Here is a 19,926-nt window from a genome sequence, read left to right as displayed (position 1 = left end):
TTTCTTCGTTTGCAATTGTAAATAAAAAGAAGAAAAGAAAAATAAAAGCACCCATATCTGAGATTTTGAGTATGTGACGTTGAAGAAGAAGAAGAAGAAGATGAAGAAGAAGAAGAAGAAGAAGGAAACAAAGAAAGGAAAAGAAAAAAAATACACATACCTGAATTGATCGATTGAAGTTGCCGGTTGAGACTTGAGACTTGTTCACGGGTTTCAGAGTTCACCTCCCTCTTTCGAGCCCTAATGGTTTGGTTTGCAAAATGAATTGAAGGAGGGCTTTTCCCCCCTCTTTACACTTAAAAAATGATTGTATACAATGGGGGCCATGATATAATCGTGGCCCCACCAATCAGAACATAAAAAAGTTAAAACAATTAAGCTGTTAAATGTTTAAAATGCCACACATGAGAGTTGTAAGCCTCTTGTCAAAGGCTTAACAGAAGCATACGCCTCCTTGGAAGTGTACGCCTCTGTGCACGCTTCAAGGGTATAGGCGCTTCTTTCATGTGCCTCAGGGCGTTTTGGGAGCGCCTTGCTTGGAGGCCGCCTCCAGGCGTACGCCTCCCACGCCTTTTAAAACACTGCTGTAAACAACAATATGACATACTGACCTAAAATCACTTGACATACAATTGTATACCCATAGAAAACTAGGGTTGGGGCGAAAAGAGAGATGTTGCAGCTACTCTTAGCAGCCTTCACAAAAGGCTTTCCAATGGCTGTAAATCTCTTTTTAGGTTCAAAATATCTTGAAAAAAACACGAGCACCAGCTCCAAACTATCTCCTTAGTGCTCAATCTGAATGAGGTGTACCTTCTCCAGTTGGTTCTGGTTTTTGAGCAAAAAAAACTCGGGACTCTGGGACAATTTTTGAGTCTCCAAGGTTCTCCAAAAACTCTTGAAACACTTCTACCAACTGAAGGGATGGGAGATCCATCATATGGATGGCCGAACCCTGCAGGAAGGTTGGGCGAATTTTCAAAAATTTCTCTTTCCCATCCGGAAATCGTATTCCCTAATTTAGAAAGCTACATTTTCAAGGTTCATTCTTGAATAAAAAACCGAATCAGATCTGAAAACAAAAGAGAGTGAGGGATATACCTGATACGAAGTAATAGTAACTCCCGACGTAGGTGTTCACGCCCAAAGAAAAGACCAAAACCCACTTCCACTGAAGATGACACAATGTGTTGTGAAGTAGGATCAGTAGGATGGTTCTTCAACAAGAACCTGAATTCTTCAGCAAAAATCGAGCAAGGGCTGGTGAGCACGACTTCAAATTGTTTCTTCTACCAAGAAACAATATCAACAACTCTTCTTGATCAGATCCACAAGTGGAGATCGAACTGGGGAAGAATTCTGCAGTTTGTTGTTGTGCATATCTGAGGAATACGCCCCCTTATTTATAGCCTTCTTTGGATCAACCTCCTAATCTAATTAGGAGAGAGTTTCCTAATCCAAATATGATATTTGGATCTGGACTCTTAAGTGGATAAGACTTCTCTTATCCTTCAGCTAATCCTAATCAGCTTAAAAGCTGAATTCGCCCCCTTTCAATTTAACTAACTTAAGCCCAGTCCGAATTGGGCCTTAAGCCCATTAAGCTTATGTGCTCACTTACTCTTAATCTACTAGCCCAGTTGGCTCTCTTTGTATGGCGTGGGACCCTAACATTGATCTACACATCAGCCACATGAGTTCAGCCCAACCTTTGTTACAAGGCCTGGCCGAATTCACTGTATGTCACAGTGAACCCCTGAGCCCATCACCATGGGCTCTTAATGGGCCCAACATTTACACAATGGTTCTTGGATCCAGCCACCTTATGAAAACCCAAGAACTGTGGGCAGATGCAAGATTAGCCCCATCAGGTATTACCCTAAATGGTCTTATACTTAACCTCTTAGCCCTTAATGATCATACACTGCCCAACAAGAGAGAACCTCTCCCTCGGCTACAAGGTACAGTGCTACACTCTTTACTCACATGGATCCTGGGAATTAAAACCTTTTGCAAATAATTTGAAACCATAATATATAAGTATATCTTTATATAAATATATTTTGCAAAACCAAATTTCAAACACATTTGAAATCCACTGCCGGCAATTTAGGTTTCCATAAGAGAGAGTGCATTCCCCGATTATTCACTTTGTCCGACAAAGGGGCTGATCCTGTCACTATGATCACCCACTCAGGTGAATTCTCGAACTGTCCCAATATACCCAGGTTTTGACCCCCTTTAAGGATCTCACTGATTGACATATCAAAGACAGCCCAACCCGACACCCAGTGCAGTACCATAATCGAGCCTAGGGGTCAGGTGTAACATTCTAATTTTGCCCATCTATCTCCAAAGTCTAGGGCAATACTAGAAATTGGTCCGGTTCAGGGTTTCAAGAAACCCACACTACATGTGCCTTAGGTCTCACCCTGGCAGCTGAGACAAGCCACCCCAACCAACTTGGTGGCACATCAGTGTCAGCCTTGGCAGGATAGACCTCCCCAGATCTATCCAATGGCTGTGAAGATTCTAAACTAACACGAGTCTCATAAGTGTCCAGTTTATGGGTAAAAACACAGAAACACACCACAATGACATGAATCAAATATGTACTTTATTCATTTACAATAAATGTCAAAAGATACATCAATCTGACTGGAGATAAGGGCATAACTGTTCAACCCCAACCAGGCAATATCAGTTACTAATGATTAGCCACTTAACCGCCATACACCCTGCTGATCTATTAGATTATGGCTTTGTAAAGAAGATGAAAATAGGAGCACTGTAATGATACCAAGATGTGATTTAGACCAGCAAATATTCCAATGGATATTCAGTGATTTATGCGTAAAAATCAAGAAGAAAGTGTTCAGAACAGAGAAAAAGGGAAAATAGAAGAAATGGGAAGAGTTTAGGGCAAGAGGAGAATGGAGTATGAGGTTTCTTATCTGTCCCACACTCTTCATATAATCAAATTAGTATTAACTTGATGGACAATGACATATCTGCTCCTAATAAGTCCTAATTTTCTTTCACTCTTCTATCTTTTCTCTTTGAAGGTGTGTGGTTTGAAAGAGATGAGAAAGTGTGTGTTTGTTAATTTTTTAGTTTAAATTCCGAATATGAAATCCACATATTTGATAAAAGATTACTAGAATAACATGTAATTAATGCAACTGGACTTACCTTGTCATTTGTCTATTTTTTTCGTTCTCTGGAATGTATCAGTATCCAAATACTTGAGCTGCTTCCATGACTTGTTTGTTTCAGCTTCTTGCAATATGTCTTCTTAATTCCATTTACATTTATGAGTTCCATTCATTTTCTGTATGACATTAGTAGGTTGGGGCCCAGACTTCCATCAAAAGCTTAGGATATGGTTCACTTTCTTCAAATATAATGGGACCTGGACAACCATTGCATCATGATGAAGTTTCATTTGTATCAAAAGCCTGGAAGACTATAAAAGAACCAATTGGTGCATGGGGTGAAAGAAATTTCACTGTGCAAGGCTTATTGGAACATTTAAATGTGACAAAAGACACTAGTGATTACTTGTGGTACATAACCAGGTACATCGGTAAAATATACAATTGATTGTGGTTTTATCAGTATCATGTGCATGCCCATCTGATAGATTGCCTGAGTATACTCAACTAGCTTTTTCCAAATTCAGTCTGATATATTTTTTGCTTATGTTGTAGTAAGTCCTGCAGTTTTTTTTTCTTTCTTTTTTTTTCCTTTGTATAATATTATTTTAATTTGTCTTTCTTTTTAGATGTAAAACTGTCCTTCAAATCTGATAATTAAACCTGATTAAGCAATAAAAGAAGAAGAAAGAGAAGTGATTACAACAGAAGGAAGAAGAAGATGAGAAAGGAGAAGAGAGATCGATGGTTTCCTCCTCTCTCTCTTAATCTTTTATTAAACTCACTTAATTATGACTAATTACATATCTGCCCTTAAGTGGGTGGCCAGAACTTAAATAACTTAAAAGAAACACTAAACAAGTTAGTAGGCCCATAATGAAAAAGGCCCTTTAACACATACAATGTAAACATGGTCCTACTTAAATCATAAACAAATGCAAGGGCCCATTCGGCCCAGTCTCTCTACACTTCCCCTCAAGATGAGCATAGATGTCAATCATGCCTAGGTTGCTTATATAGTGAGTTAATTTTCCTTTTGGAACACCCTTGGTCAATATATCAACCAACTGCTGCTCTGGAGCAATAAATGGCAAGCAAACTTCCATTGAAGCAACACTTTCCCGTATAAAGTGTTCGTCGACCTCTATGTGCTTAGTTCTATCATGCTTGACGGGATTTTGTGCAATGTTGATGGCTGCTTGATTGTCACAATAGAACATCATTGGCTTTTCATAGTCAATACCCAACTCTCCCAAAAGTGATCTCAGCCACAATAATTTTGACACTCCATGTGCCATTGCCCTATACTCTACTTCAGCTGAAGATTTGGCTACTACAGACTGTTTGTTACTCTTCCATGAGACAATGTTCCCCACTACCAAAGCATAGTATCCCGAGGTGGATCTCCTATCATCAATACATCCGGCCCAATCAACATCAGTGTATGATTCCAACTTCATGTGTCCATGTTTGGAAAACATGATACCTTTCCCTAGAGTGCCTTTCAAGTAACATAAAACTCTTTCTACAACTGTTAAATGTGTATCTCTAGGAGAATGCATAAATTGACTAATAACACTCACTGCATAGGAAATATCTGGCTGAGCCATATAGAGATATAGCAACTTCCAAAGTAGTCTCTGGAACACTTCCCTATCAGACAACAATTCACCATTAGTAGTAGAAAGCTTATGATTTAAGTTTATTGAGGTGGAGGCTGATTTAGCACCAAGTTTGCCAGTCTCTGCAAGAAAATCAAGGACATACTTGCGTTGAGAAATGAAGATACCATCCTTAGATCTAGCAACTTCAATTCCCAAGAAATATTTGAGATCCCCCAAATCTTTGATTTCAAATTCAGTGTTAAGAAACCTTTTGAGCTTAACCGCTTCCTAGGTGTCATTACCAGTAATCACAATGTCATCAACATAAATAGTCAAAAAGGTGACCAAGGAATTACTTATCTTCACAAATAAAGTGTGATCAGATTGAGTCTATGTGTAACCAAAAGAAATAAGGGCAGCTCTGAATCTCTTGAACCAAGCTTTAGGAGACTGTTTGAGACCATAAAGGGATTTTTCAATTTACACACCTTCCCTTGCATTTCCTTCCCATACACTCCTAGAGGTAAAGGCATATAGACCTCTTCATGTAGGTCTCCATTCAAAAAGGAATTTTTAACATCAAATTGATGAAGGGGCCAATCAAAGGTAGTAGCTAGAGATAACAAAACTTGAACTGAAGTCATTTTAGCCATAGGAGCAAAGGTCTCAAGATAATCAATCCCATACATGTGAGTGTAGCCTTTAGCAGCCAATCGAGCCTTAAACCTCTCAACAGTACCATCAAAATGGTACTTGATAGTGAACACCCATTTACAACCAACTGGTTCTTAAGCAAAGCATCTAGCTTAGTCATCATAGCATCCCTCGATTCTGGTTTGGATAAGGCTTCTGGTACAGACTTGGGTAAAGAAGGCTGTAGGACAGGTGTTTGGAGATGTAATGTGTTGTACACTTCCGCTTGCCTTTGCAAAGGGTAATAGGAAGGTCAAGGTTTGGAAAGGTAGCAGATGGGTAAGAGGAAGGCTGACCTGTGACCTCAGTAGTGATGGAAGGTGCGTGAGGCTCTGTTGAAGGAGTGGAGACAACTTTCCCATATAGCCGGGGGCATAGCAAACGGCTCCTCGGAATGCTCGCTCTTGGGGGAAGTACCAAAGAAAGGAATAGACTCAGCAAATGTGACATCCCTAGAGACAAAGCGGGTGCCATGAACTAGATCAAAACAACAATATCCTTTCTGTGTGGAGGCATATCCTAGGAAGACACAGTTGTGTGCCTTAGGCTCAAATTTGTGTCTTTGATGGTTTTGAAGATGCACATAACAGGTGCACCCAAAAACTCGGAGAGGGAGATAAGAGATCCTCATCCAGAAAGAGGAGGCTAAAATGGGTTTTGAAACCCAGAACCTGGGAAGGCATGCGGTTAGTATGTAGCAGTAAGAATAACATCCCCCCCCCCCCCCCCCAAAATTTTGTAGGAACATGAGATGCAAAAAGGAGGCTTCTAGCCACCTCAACCACATGGTGGTTCTTCCTTTCTGCCACTCCACTCTGTTGTGGAGTTTAGGAACAAGAACTCTGATGGATAACCCCAAAGGCATCAAGGTAAGATGAAAGGTTCTTCTCAAAATATTCCTTAGTGTTATCCGATCGAAGTATTTTGATCCTAGCGTTAAACTGGGTAAGAATGAGTTCATGAAACTTTTGCACAATAGTTGGTACTTCATCCCAGGATCTCATTAGGTAAATCCAAGTATAGTAAGAGAAATCATCAATAAAGAGGATAAAATACTTGTTATCCCCCATAGCAGGTAAATGATATGGCCCCCACACATCAGATGAAAGAAGAAATAGATCTTTTATTACTCATTGGATAAGATTGTCTACAATGTTTTGTAAGTTCACAAGAGTCATAACGAAGACTCGAAAGAGATATTCCCTTAACGTCAGGGAAACAAATGACTCAAAGCAGAAAAAGATAAATGACCAAAACGTAAATGACATAACATGACTTGATCAATAGACTTTGACAAAACGGACTCCAAAGCAACTCCATTAGGTGGTCCAAGACTTCTATTAGGCATGTCCAGCAGATATATTCCATTCGCCTCATGGCCACTTCCAATCATCCTCTGACATTTCAGGTCCTGAAAAACACAATGAGTAGGAAACAAGGTTATGCTACAATTTATGGATTTAGTCAAGTTACTAACAGATAACAAGTTGGTATTAAGCTTGGGGACATGGAGAACAAAGGCTAAAACAAGAGTGTTAGAAGCTTTGACATCTCCTTTGCCAGAGGGGAGTAAGAGACCCATCAACAAGGGATATCTTCTCTTTACCAGAGGGGAGCTGATATGAACAAAAGAGGTTAGGTATACTAGTCATATGGTCTGATGCACTAGAATCAATAATCCAAGGGATTTTATGATTACCTGAAACAATAGCATGATTTGTAGAAGCATGAGTACCAAATTGAGCAAATGCTGATGAGGAGGTGTTGTTTGAAGGGTTGGATGCTGCAACAATGGTCTCCAAGTGATTAAGTAACTTCCCATACCTTTCAAACTCAGCTTTTACTGCTACCAACTACTCCATAGACGATTTTTCTTCACTTTCTCTATTTTCACCTTTAGGCACTGTAGCAACATTTGCAGTTTTAGGCTTCCTTGTCTGACCACTCTTGAAGTTGCTGCTACTGTTGTTCCAAAACCTGTCCGGGAGAAGTTCTGGATGGAGTTTCCAACTAGTGTCCTTAGTATGCTTTGGTTTCTTGCAATATTCACATATCACTTCCTTCTTCTCAGTCGGCCCTTTCGGCTTTATCCCAACATTTGCAAAGTGTTCTGAAGGTGGTTCCTGTAATTGTACTTGTCGCCTACTCCCTTTACTGCTCACCATAGAGTATGCTTAAGCAAGAGTGACTTCATCCTTGGCCAAATGTTTTGCCTAATAATGTTGAACTCAAGGTTGAGTCCTGTAACAAACTCAAACACCTTGTTTCGTTCTACCAATTTTCTAAATGTCTTTGCATCCTTGGTGCTCTCCCATACAACTGTCCCCATAACATCAATCTCCTGCCACAATGATTTCAACATGGAAAAGTAAACTGCTACACTCTTTTCCCCTTGTCTCAGATTGTTCACATCACTCTTCAACTTATTGGCTCCCGAAACATTCAACTTCTGTGAATATGTTTCAGTGGCATTGTCTCAATCTCCATGGCAGAAGTCATCCAGAGGTAATGTTGGCTTATGTGGGGGCTGTGTAGAGTTGACTAAACACCCAGTCGTTGTGTAGTTCTCCTGCATCCATTTTTCATATGTAGGGTCTGTCGCTATGGGGTTCTCCTTACTGCTTGTGAGATACCCCAGTTTACCTCTACTACAAACATAAATCTGTATAGACTGTGCCCATGCTAGATAATTGGTTCCATCTAGTTTAATTGTAGTCACTCCACTAAAAAAGGAATCTACCGGACCAGCCCTGGATATCAGAATCTGCTTCGTTTCACTTCTAGATTGCTCCATTAATCAAACGAAAATAAAAAACTGGTTTTTCACTCTTTATGGGCCCAACTGAGGTCAGCTTAGTACCAAATAGTTCAAAAACTAGGGTTTCACTGCACCCGGCTCAATGGGTGAAAGAGAGAAAAGGAGGCCTCTCCTACCAGAGCTTCCCAACCTTCTTCAAACCTCAACCACCCCCTTCTAGGAATCAAAAGAGACCTCCCAAGCCCTAAGCGCCACACCCAATCCTTCTCCTTATCCTGTAACTTGAAATCTCTCTAGTCGGTTAGGGTTTTGGGCAGAAAAATAACAGCTCCACTTCTTGACACTATTCAGCCAGACTTTAACTCACCAAATCCTCTACCAACTAGGCAAATAGTTCTCTGAATGATCAGAAGCTTATCTCTCCATACGCTCTTCTAAACGAAGGGTGTATGGGAAAAGAAAAGGAAAAAAAAGGAAGAGGAAAAAACTTCTCTGATACCAAGATGTAAAACTGTCCTTCAAATCTGATAATTAAACCTGATTACAGCAATAAAAGAAGAAGAAAAAGAGGTGATTACAGCAGAAGGAAGAAGAAGAGAAAGGAGAAGAGAGTTCGATGGTTTCCTCCTCTCTCTCTTAATCTTTTATTGAACTCACTTAACTATGACTAATTACATCTCTGCCCTTAAGTGGGCAGCCAGCACTTAAATAACTTAAAAGAAACACAAAACAAGTTAACAAGCCCATTAACACATAAAATGTAAACATTATGCTACTTTAAACATAAACAAGTACAAGGGCATATTCGGCCTAGTCTCTCTACACTTTTTTCCCTTAGATAATAGAAATTTCAATTTAGTGGCCATTTCATTACAGCTGAAATGGCTGAATTAAATGACCTATGGCTAAGTATAGAAGTTCTCCTTAATTTCTGAAGTTGCAGTTGGATTGATTACAAATTTAATTTGTTTATCCACTAAAAAGCAAAGCAATTAAGGTGCTAACTGTTTAAGTTGGTAAGGTCTTTGGCTGGTTGTAGTGGGGACTTGGGATTGATTCCCACCTTCACCTGGGTTGGGGCATTGTGGGTATTAGGGGATAGGATACCGCCCATTGTGTAGCCCCATGAAGTACAAAAAAAAAGAAAAAGCAAGAAAACGTGCCATTTACTAAAAGACCCCCTAAGGTTTCATGGTAAATACTATGACCTACCCTATAGTTTCCATATTACTAAGACACTTTTCTACTTAGCACTCACTTTACTTAATGCAGCTTCTGTTAGGAACCATTTGTTTATCCCTTTGGGAATGGTTTTTTAATTCTAAAAATACCTATAAAATTTCTTAGATCACCCTTTTAGAAACAAATATCTCCCCCAATTTTTTTTTTTTATTCTAAAGATAAAACAAAAAGTAAGGGGAGAAAACAAAAACAAAAGTTAAATCAAAATAAAGGTATATAATAGAAATAAAATAATAGTAAATAGCAATAGTATATAAATATTTTTATTTTTCTCTTCTATTTTTATTTTATATTTTTTGTTATCTTCCTTTATTTTAATTTATTATTCTCTATTTTTTTTCTATTATTGAATATTTTATTTTTTGTTATTTCAAATCGACATTTCAGTTATTTTTTCTTTTAATTATTTTGGTTGAATAGACATTAGGGTCAAAAATATTTTTTTTGAGGCAAAAATTCAAAAAAATATTATTTTAAACTTCCATGTAAGGGAATTGACAATAAGTGATTGCAAAGTAGAGGGGTTGTACACAAACTGTAGGGTAGGTCTTAGTAATTATGTGAAAGTATAGGGGGTTTCTTAGTAAATGACCCAAAGTAAAAATGGCAAATCAATAGGCCATTTAGTTTAGAAGAAAAAGAGAAAACAACAAAAAGGTGTGATCGATTAAGATTTAATGGAGGAAAGGTGAGAGAAAGTTCAGATCAATGAGAGAGGAGAAAGAAGAGTAGAGAGGGTTTTGTATGGGAATCATGGCTATCTCCCAGCCCCCAAATCATATGCTTTTAACTCTAATTAGAATGAATGATAAAGTTACATGAATTCCCTTAATAAGGGTGGCTGCATAAATTAAGCATATAATATATATGTAGGCCTATTATAAATGAGGTTCACTAGCATAAACCAAAAGAAAGAAAAAGTCAAACTAGTGTCCGGCCCAACAACTCAACACTTCTCAAGCTGAGCATAGATATCAATTATGCTCAACTCCCTTAGTTAAAACATCAACTAACTACTCTTTAGATGTGATGTGTTGTAGACAAACTTCCTTTGAAGAAACTCTCTCCAATATGAAATGTCTATCTACCTCAATATGCTTCTGTGATGCTGAATAGATTATGGGCTATATTGATAGCCACTTGATTATCATAGTACAACATCATTGGCTTATTGTAGACAATGCCCAACTCTTCCGAAAGAGATCTAAGCCACAGTAATTCAGATATACTATGAGGCGTTGCTTTGTACTTTACTTCAGTTGAAGACTTTGCCACCATTGGCTGTTTCTTACTTCTCAAAGAGATATGACTGCTAGCAACTAAAATGCGATACCTAGATGTAGACTTTTTATCATCAATACAACCTATCCAGTCAGCATCTGCATAAGCTTCTAACCTCGTATTTTCATGATCAGAAAATAGAATTCCTTTCCCTGGTGATCCTTTCAAGTAGTAGAAAATCTTTTCTCAATAACTAAATGAGTGTGTTATGGACGCCTTCCTCGGGAAGATGTACCATCGCCGCCGGCAGCAACAGGCCCCGGGCCCACCGCCAGCAGTAGCAAGGATTCAGTGATGCTCATCCTACCCAGTTTGGCAACAGCAGCCTTATCTAGATTAGATTAGCTCATTTTGCTTGTTCTTATCTTATTGTTCTTATCTCTTATCTTATCTTGTTAATAGCTTATCAGATTAGGATTAGCTTAGCTTAGCTTATCTTGTTAGTAGCTTATCAGATTAGGATTAGCTTATCTTATCCTTAGCAAGATAAAACTGGAAGTCTCCCTATTCAGCAAGGAGACTCCCTTTGATTAGGACTCTTGTAATCTCCTATTTAAGGAGACCCCATTATTGAATGAGATATCAAATTATTCAGTCAAGAGTGAGTTAGGAGAGTTGGTGATCTCTTGGACAAATCACCGAAGGTGCCAAGATAGGTTCATCACGAGCAGGAAGGAACAAGGGAAAACAGGAGGTTTTCCCCGTGGACCGACCCGTGACGAGGTCCTATTCCCGGGCCCTCAACAACTTGCTATCAGAGCAAGGCGTCATGGGAGATCTGGAGCAGCTACCTTCCAGGGTCCACGACCTCGAGCACCAACTCGTGGAGACTAGCTCCGAAGTTCGTGAGATCAAAGGTGAAGTGCGAGAACTGCGACGACTAATGGAGATGTTTCTTTCCAGCAGGGAAAGGAACTCTGACGGAGGGACAGCAGCTAACGACCGCCGGCCAGATCTGCCAGAGTCTTCCGGCGAACAGCAGTCCGTCGGCCATGGAGCAACCATCATCCCCAAGTACAGCCGGCTGGAGTTCCCATCGTACAACGGCAACGGAGACCCCCTAGGCTGGCTGTATCGCTGCGAATAGTTCTTCCGGAATCAACGGACAAATGACCAGGACAAGGTAAGCCTAGCCGCCTTTCATTTAACAGAAGAAGCACAACTTTGGTTTTATCGGTTAGAGCAAGAAGAACCCGGGCTCAGTTGGCCCCAGTTTAAATCCTATTGCCTTCTTCGGTTCGGACCCCCATTGACCAGCAACCCACTAGGCGAGCTAATTAACTTTAAACAGACCGGAACAGTTGCTGAATACCAGCGACAGTTCCAAACCCTCCTCGCGAGGGCATCCTCCGTGCGACCAGACCAGCAAGTCGATATGTTCACATCAGGGTTAGCAGAACCCCTGCGAGTGGATGTCGAGATGCAGAATCCCCCAAATTTGGTCACAGCCATGAACTTAGCCCGCACATTTGAGCGCAAGCTGCAGCTCAGCCGCGGAATTTTTAATGTGGGTCGTCCACCGAACTCGTGGGTGCCCCCAAGACCAGCAGCAACGACCCCCTCTTCTGCTACCAGCCGGGAAATGAAGCCTCCGACGACCACCACCTCTAGAGCAGTGACAAGTACAGGCAGTAACATGGTCACTCCTCCCATCAAGCGCTTGACCAGGGCAGAAATGGCAGAGCGCCGAGCGAGAGGTCAATGTTTCAACTGTTATGACCTCTACTCGGCGGGACATAGATGCAAGAGGCTTTTTTGCCTTCTCATAGATGAGCAAGAGGAGGAAGGGGAACCCGTCACATTCGAACCAGAGATCTCTCTCCATGCGATCACCGGTATTAAAACCTCTCAGACCATGCAGTTGCAGGCACAGATCGCAGGTCAGCCGGTGCGCATTCTCGTCGATTCAGGGAGCACACACAACTTCATAAGTGAACATGCAGCCCTGCAGTTAAAACTACCAATGGAACTCCGGCCGCGACTACAGGTAGCCGTCGCAAATGGTGAAAAAGTTCACAGTCCAGGGATTTGTAAGGATGTCCCAGTACAGGTCAATTCTGAACTAATTCTTGTTGATTTATTTGTACTCTCATTGGATGGGTTCGATATTGTTCTTGGGGTCAAATGGTTAATTACCCTAGGCCCGATTTTGTGGGACTTCAGCGCACTCACCATGACCTTCCACCTGAATAGCAAGCAAATTTCATGGCACGGTTGCAGGGTTAAAGAAAAGACACCGCAGGTTCATGCACTCCAGACAGAACCGGCAGTCATGGAAAAACTTCTCGCCGAGTTTTCAGATCTGTTCCTGGAACCGAAGGGCCTTCCCCCTTCCCGAGCTTGCGACCATCGTATTCCTTTGGTGGCAGGTTCAGCACCAGTCGTTGTCAGGCCTTATCGCTACCCTCACTTACAGAAGGATGAGATAGAAAAACGATGTACAGCGATGCTGAACCAAGGGATCATACGCAAAAGTCACTCCCCCTTCTCTTTGCCGGTTTTGTTGGTGGCGAAGCAGGATGGAACGTGGAGGTTCTGTGTTGACTATAGAGAACTCAATGACCGGACGATCAAAGATAAGTTCCCTATTCCCGTTGTTGACGAACTGCTGGACGAGTTGCATGGTGCCCAGTATTTCTCTAAGTTGGACCTCAGGTCCGATATTTCCAAGTTCGCATGGCTCCTGGTGACGTGAAGAAGACTGCTTTTCGCACCCACCATGGCCACTTCGAATTTTTAGTCATGCCATTCGGACTCTCCAATGCACCATCTACATTTCAGTCACTAATGAACGAGGTATTCCAGTGCCATCTGCGCAAATTTGTTTTAGTTTTCTTTGATGATATCCTCGTTTACAGCAAATCATGGGTAGAGCATGTCCACCATCTGAGGACCGTTTTCGTACTCCTACGCCAACATAGCTTATTCCTTAAACGGTCCAAGTGCTCCTTCGGGGAGCGACAGGTTCTTTACCTCGGCCACATCATCCATGGGTAGGGTGTAACAGTTGATAGTTCCAAGATTCAGGCTATAACAGAATGGCCCAAACCTCAATCCGCCAAGGCCTTACGCGGGTTCCTCGGTTTAACGGGTTACTACCACAAATTTGTACAGAACTATGGAGTGTTGGCAGCCCCGTTAACCAACCTGTTGAAGAGAAACTCCTTCCGGTGGGACGACGCAGCTGATGAAGCTTTTCTGTCACTGCGAAATGCACTGTCTTCAACCCCTGTCCTGCAATTACCTAATTTCGCCCTCGAATTTACAGTCGAGTGCGATGCTTCCGGAGTGGGTATCGGGGCCGAACTACAGCAGCAAGGGCACCCAATCGCTTTCTTCAGCCGCAGATTGGCTGACCGGCATCTGAAGCTTCCAGCCTATGAGCGCGAACTAATTGGCCTTGCCCGAGCCATCCCGCACTGGAGGCTGCATTTGTGGGGGTGGTCGTTCATTGTCAAAACTGATCATTACAGCCTCAAATACCTGTTAGAGCAGTGTCTCACCACTTCCCCTCAGCAGCATTGGGTTAGCAAACTGCTCGGGTTTGACTTCCGGGTGGAATATAAGGCGGGATCCTCTAATCGCGCAGCTGATGCCTTGTCTAGGCGAGAAGAAGACGTGATGGTTCTATGTAGCATTTCCCAACCTCGGATCTCTCTGTTTGACGACATTAAGAAGGCAGCACCACAGTCCCCAGAATGGTCGCTCTTACTGCAGAAGATCCAGACTGGCACGGCCGACCCCGATTGGTCACTTCACGACAGGTTGGTACTGTATAAGGGACGAGTCCATCTTCCAGCAGACTGCCCGTTGATTCCCACCATCATCACCAGCATCCATAACTCCACCCACGAGGGCATTCAAAAAACACTATACCGCATCCGGACTGATTTCCATTGGCGAGGTATGAAGACTTCTATTCGAGATTTTGTCCAGAATTGCTCCACATGCCAACAGCACAAATGGGAAAACCTACACCCGGCAGGCCTCCTTCAGCCCCTTTCCATCCCATCGCAGATCTGGGCCGACATCTCCATGGACTTCATTGAGGGACTTCCCAAGGTAGGGGGCAAATCAGTTCTCTTTGTGGTAGTCGACCGCTTCTCTAAATACGCGCACTTCATTCCTCTATCACACCCGTACAGTGCCACTTCGGTTTCCCTCACCTTCTTTACACATATCTTTCGCTTACATGGGTTGCCGGAATCCATCGTCAGCGATAGAGACCCGGTCTTCACTAGTGCCTTCTGGAAAGAGTTATTTCGACTACACGGCACCACCCTGGCCTACTCATCAGCTTACCGGCCACAAACCGACGGTCAGACGGAAGTGGTTAACCGCACTATCGAGATGTATCTCCGCTGTTTCGTAGGTGATCAACCTCGACGGTGGTTGGAATGGCTTCCTTGGGCCGAGTACTGCTACAACACAGCCTACCATTCCTCCCTCGGCATGACTCCCTTTCGCGTCGTTTACGGTAGAGATCCTCCCCGCTTGCTGTCCTACGAGCCTGGATCTACTCGCTTGGACGCAATCGATCACTCCTTACAGGACCGCGACGCCCTCCTCGCCGATGTCCGCATTCGCTTACAGCAGGCCCAGCTCCGCATGAAGCTCCACTATGATAAGCACCACCGGGAACTGTCGTTCGATCCAGGACAATTTGTTTGGTTGAAGCTCCAGCCCTACCGGCAGCACTCCTTGCGCCACAAGGCTGCCCCGAAGCTGGCCCCTAAGTACTATGGGCCCTACAAGGTTCTGCGACGGATTGGCAGTGTGGCCTACCAGCTGGAATTGCCAGAGACTAGCCGAATTCATGATGTCTTCCACATCTCCTTGCTGAAACCATTTACGGGTGTTCCCCCGGACCAAGTTCCCTCCCTGCCACCCTTGAAAGATGGCAAACTGGTCCCCCAGCCTAAAACTGTCACCCGCTCTCATTTTAATCTTGGAATCCTTGAAGTCTTGGTGGAATGGTGTGATCTACCACCAACAGAAGCCACATGGATCCCATTGGCAGAGTTCCAAGCCACATATCCAGCTTTTGAGCTTGAGGACAAGCTCATAGTCCAGGAGGGGAGTAATGTTATGGACGCCTTCCTCGGGAAGACGTACCATCGCCGCCGGCAGCAACAGGCCCCGGGCCCACCGCCAGCAGCAGCAAGGATTCAGTGATGCTCATCCTACCCAGTTCGGCAACAGCAGCCTTATCTAGATTAGTTTAGCTCATTTTGCTTGTTCTTATCTTATTGTTCTTATCTCTTATCTTATCTTGTTAATAGCTTATCAGATTAGGATTAGCTTAGCTTATCTTATCTTGTTAGTAGCTTATCAGATTTGGATTAGCTTATCTTATCCTTAGCAAGATAAAACTGGAAGTCTCCCTATTCAGCAAGGAGACTCCCTTTGATTAGGACTCTTGTAATCTCCTATTTAAGGAGACCCCATTATTGAATGAGATATCAAATTCTTCAGTCAAGAGTGAGTTAGGAGAGTTGGTGATCTCTTGGACAAATCACCGAAGGTGCCAAGATAGGTTCATCACGAGCAGGAAGGAACAAGGGAAAACAGGAGGTTTTCCCCGTGGACCGACCCGTGACGAGATCCTATTCCCGGGCCCTCAACAGAGTGTCCCTAGGAGCATTATGTTTCAAATATATAGGAGTGGAGGCAGGCTTAACACCAAGTTTCCCAGTTTGAACCAGCAAATCAAACACATATTTTTGCTGAGAAATAAAGATACCATCCTTAGATGGGCAACTTCAATTTCCAAGAAATACCGCAGCTCACCCAAGTCCTTTATTGCAAATTTTGTATTATGAAAATGCTTGTGTTTTCCAATTTCTTGCACATCATCAACAGTAACTACAATATCATCAATATAAATAATAAGTATGGTCTCCAAACCATCTTTCCTCTTCACAAAGAGGGTATGATTTGATTTGGTCTGAACATAACCAAATATAATAAAGCCATTATGAAATTTCTCAAACCAAACTTGAGGTGATTGCTTGTGCCCATAAGCAAAATGACTACCACTATGCAAAACAATCCTACTTTCAACTGGATCAGCAACGACCAGCAACAACAAATGCTCACTGTATAAACTAGCAAGGCTTCTCCTACTTCATGTGAAACAGGTGATTGAAACTCCATAAAGAAAAAGAAGGCACAAGACTATAATATCACCATAAAAGAATAAATGCTACAGTAGAGGCATATTAACTGTTCTAAGACAGTGACACGAATTTAAAAGAATGACAAAATACAACAAATGAGGAAAAGAAGAGAAGACAGGTTTTAATGAGTTTTTGCATGATTGTGCACATCCATGGTGGAGAGAGAAAACGATATTTAGTATGGAGACGTATACAGGAGGAGACAACACCGTTCTCCCTTGTACACCCTAGCTTATGGTTCTACATCTTCACAACAAGACTATTGGCTTAAATAAGATCATATCTGAAGGTTTGAAAGGGAATCCTATTCTAAACACCTGACCTCCCTGAAAGTGTGTGCTTTCCAATCCTTTTCTCATTACCTGAATGTAGACACATTTATTTACAACACCAAACACCAATTAACATTCATCAAATAAAGAAAAAAAATTAGTCATACCATTTGTAAGTTTGCAAATCACAAATCAGATTTTTTCAAATGTGTATCCCTTTATGAGAAGAGAATAACTTCACCACCTACAACACCACAATATCCCACCATTATGGTTGCTGGAAAAGGCAACAAGAAATTTAGAGAAGAAAGGGTTTAGATCCCTTTAGAACCCTAGACCAATTCCCTTGGGAAATGAAAAAACACTGATTTGTGGGGGGCTACAAAAATCATAAAGAATCATGTACAGATCTGATTTCTTTATGGAGCTGATACTATGACTTGATACCTACAAAAGAAGAATCAAAGAGCACAGAAAAGAGAAGAAAAGAAAAGCAAAATGGGAGGAAAAATGGCCACATACAACAGCTGACCCATTAAAAATATAAAACAGCAAATGATATCAACTAAACTACCTCCATACAGGTTACATAACTTCTGGCCCATAAATCAACCTAAACATCCACTATTCAAATGAGATATATACCCTTTAAATATTGTTTCTTTCTAGCAAGGTTTTATGTTCAAGTATCATTATTCCTTCCAGGAATTTTTTTGACTGGTTGTATTTCTTCTTTTGTGGGTTGGTCATGGTTAATTTCCATTTCTTTCTGTTAATGCCTGTTTGACATTACTTGAATGCAGAATAAATATGTCTGATGATGACATTTCGTATTGGGAGAATACTGGAATTAATCCCACACTTAGCATAAACAGTATGCGTGATGTGGTACGAATCTTTGTAAATGGCCAGCATGCAGGTAATTGGAAGGAACATTATGCAGTGCAATAAAGATATGAATACACATTCAATGGTAGTGATGGGAATGCAATAAAAATGATTATACATACAAAAGTCACTTTTTGTTTCTATGGTTGGTTTGCAAGTTGCATGGACATTGACATGGGAGTAAGAATCTGTTGCATGTCCAAGAAACAAATGTGGTGGCTATGTACAGTGCTGAAGCTTGGTACAGAGCAATGCCCCACAGAGTGGCTGAGAATATGTAGATAAAAAATTTGTTGGGTGAGCTGGTGTTTGCAGTTGATAGTCCCATGTCCCTTTATCAGGGAGAAGCTTGTTAGTGGGGAAGTGTGCACTCCCTATGTCAATTCAGAAGAGTAGCTTGTGGATATCTTCATAATAGGTCTACATCACTTGCAGCACAATGACTTTATGTGACAAGTTGGGAATGATTGACATCTATGTCTCAACTTGAGGGAGAGTGTTAAAGCTGTCAATAGTTTGCAATGTAGTGCTGTAGAACATTTTTGTCCTTTTACCTTTTTTTTTTTGATCAATAACACTTTCATTAATTCATCAGTAGAAAATTTACAAGTGGAAGACAAACACACTTATCTTCCAAGAGTCACAAAGAACTTCAAGAAAGGAAAGAAGAAAATACAAAGATACAAGGACACTAACATTACAACTTAGCCCAAAACAAGGAATCCCTTTCTGCCCCTTGTTTTGCTAAACCGTCAGCTAGGGAATTAGCTGATCTCTTAATCCAACATGTCTTAACTTCCATCTCCCGCACCAGCCATTTGAATTTCCTCTTCTCATTGTTATACTTCCAAAGATCATTTTGTTCTTTGGTCAGCCACCCTATCACCACCTCTGAATCCCCTTCAATTATAAGTTTCTTGATGTTCAATTCCTTAGCTTTCTGGGCTCCTTCCATAACTGCACATATCTCAGCTCTAAGGGAGTCACCCACTCCAATTGGGCCTGAGAACATAGCAGAGATGGCCCCATTTTCATCTCTAAAAACACCCCCGATCCCTGATTGTCCCGGGTTTCCCCTACTGCATCCATCAAAGTTTAATTTCAAGAATCCACTAGGTGGGGGGGTCCAAGCCACACTCAGTACTGACTTGGTCTGCGTGCAACTTGCAATTTCACCCCACTTTCTCAACATGTCATCCACAGTGTAATCTGTGAATATTTCCAGATATTTCAGCCACTGTACCGCCCTAAACTGTATGATAGTCCTCAAATCTGCTATCCCTCTCTGAGTTTCTGAGAATATCCTGGAGTTTCTTTCTTCCCACAGTGTCCAACATACTGCAGCCCTTAGTCCTCTCCACATTGTCCTTCCCCTTAGTCCTCTCCAAATAGCATACGAGATCGGCTCATTTTTCAAATCAGATATAGCGTACAAAGATGGAAACTGATCCTTTAGAGGGGTGCTCCCCACCCAGGTTTGTTCCCAAAATTTTATGGAATTACCGGAATTCAAGTCATACCTGATATTATCAAGAATTTTTGTCCTTTTACCTTATTTGTTAATATTATTGGGTTGCCCTACTATAAATAGAAAGGCTGGTACCGCTAGCCCAATCTTTCGACTCTCCAAGATATGTTTCTCTTTTCTTCTCTATTCGCTCTTCTCCCATTGTTTCTTCTTTTCTCCTTTTCTCTTACTTTTATCAAGAAAACACTGATAAAAAAGGGGGGATATTGAGAAGAAAAAGATTGCAATAAATAAACATGCAACATGGTAATTGAAGACTCAAAATATAATTACGTTTATCGAAAATTCACATTGCATAACATTAAAAGGCACTCCTGGTTGGACAT

The 19,926-nt window shown here is 41.7% G+C and overlaps 1 protein-coding gene across 6 annotated transcripts in view; it reads left to right on the top strand.

Moving 5' to 3' along the window:
* The window catches only part of BGAL9 (beta galactosidase 9), a 162,676-nt gene that overhangs the window by 59,702 nt on the left and 83,048 nt on the right, over positions 1–19,926 (top strand). For all 6 annotated transcript variants that reach the window (XM_010275743.2, XM_010275742.2, XM_088901849.1 and 3 more), the window contains 2 exons: positions 3,349–3,578; positions 17,988–18,103. In XM_010275743.2, the coding sequence (XP_010274045.1) occupies positions 3,349–3,578; positions 17,988–18,103 (346 nt within the window). The remainder of the gene's footprint in view (positions 1–3,348; positions 3,579–17,987; positions 18,104–19,926) is intronic.

Source organism: Nelumbo nucifera, chromosome 3, assembly GCF_055504915.1.
Source record: "Nelumbo nucifera cultivar China Antique chromosome 3, China Antique-T2T, whole genome shotgun sequence".
NCBI classification, from domain to species: Eukaryota; Viridiplantae; Streptophyta; class Magnoliopsida; order Proteales; family Nelumbonaceae; genus Nelumbo; species Nelumbo nucifera.
Note: the sequence above shows the minus strand (reverse complement) of the source record. Positions and strands in the feature narration are given on the sequence as shown.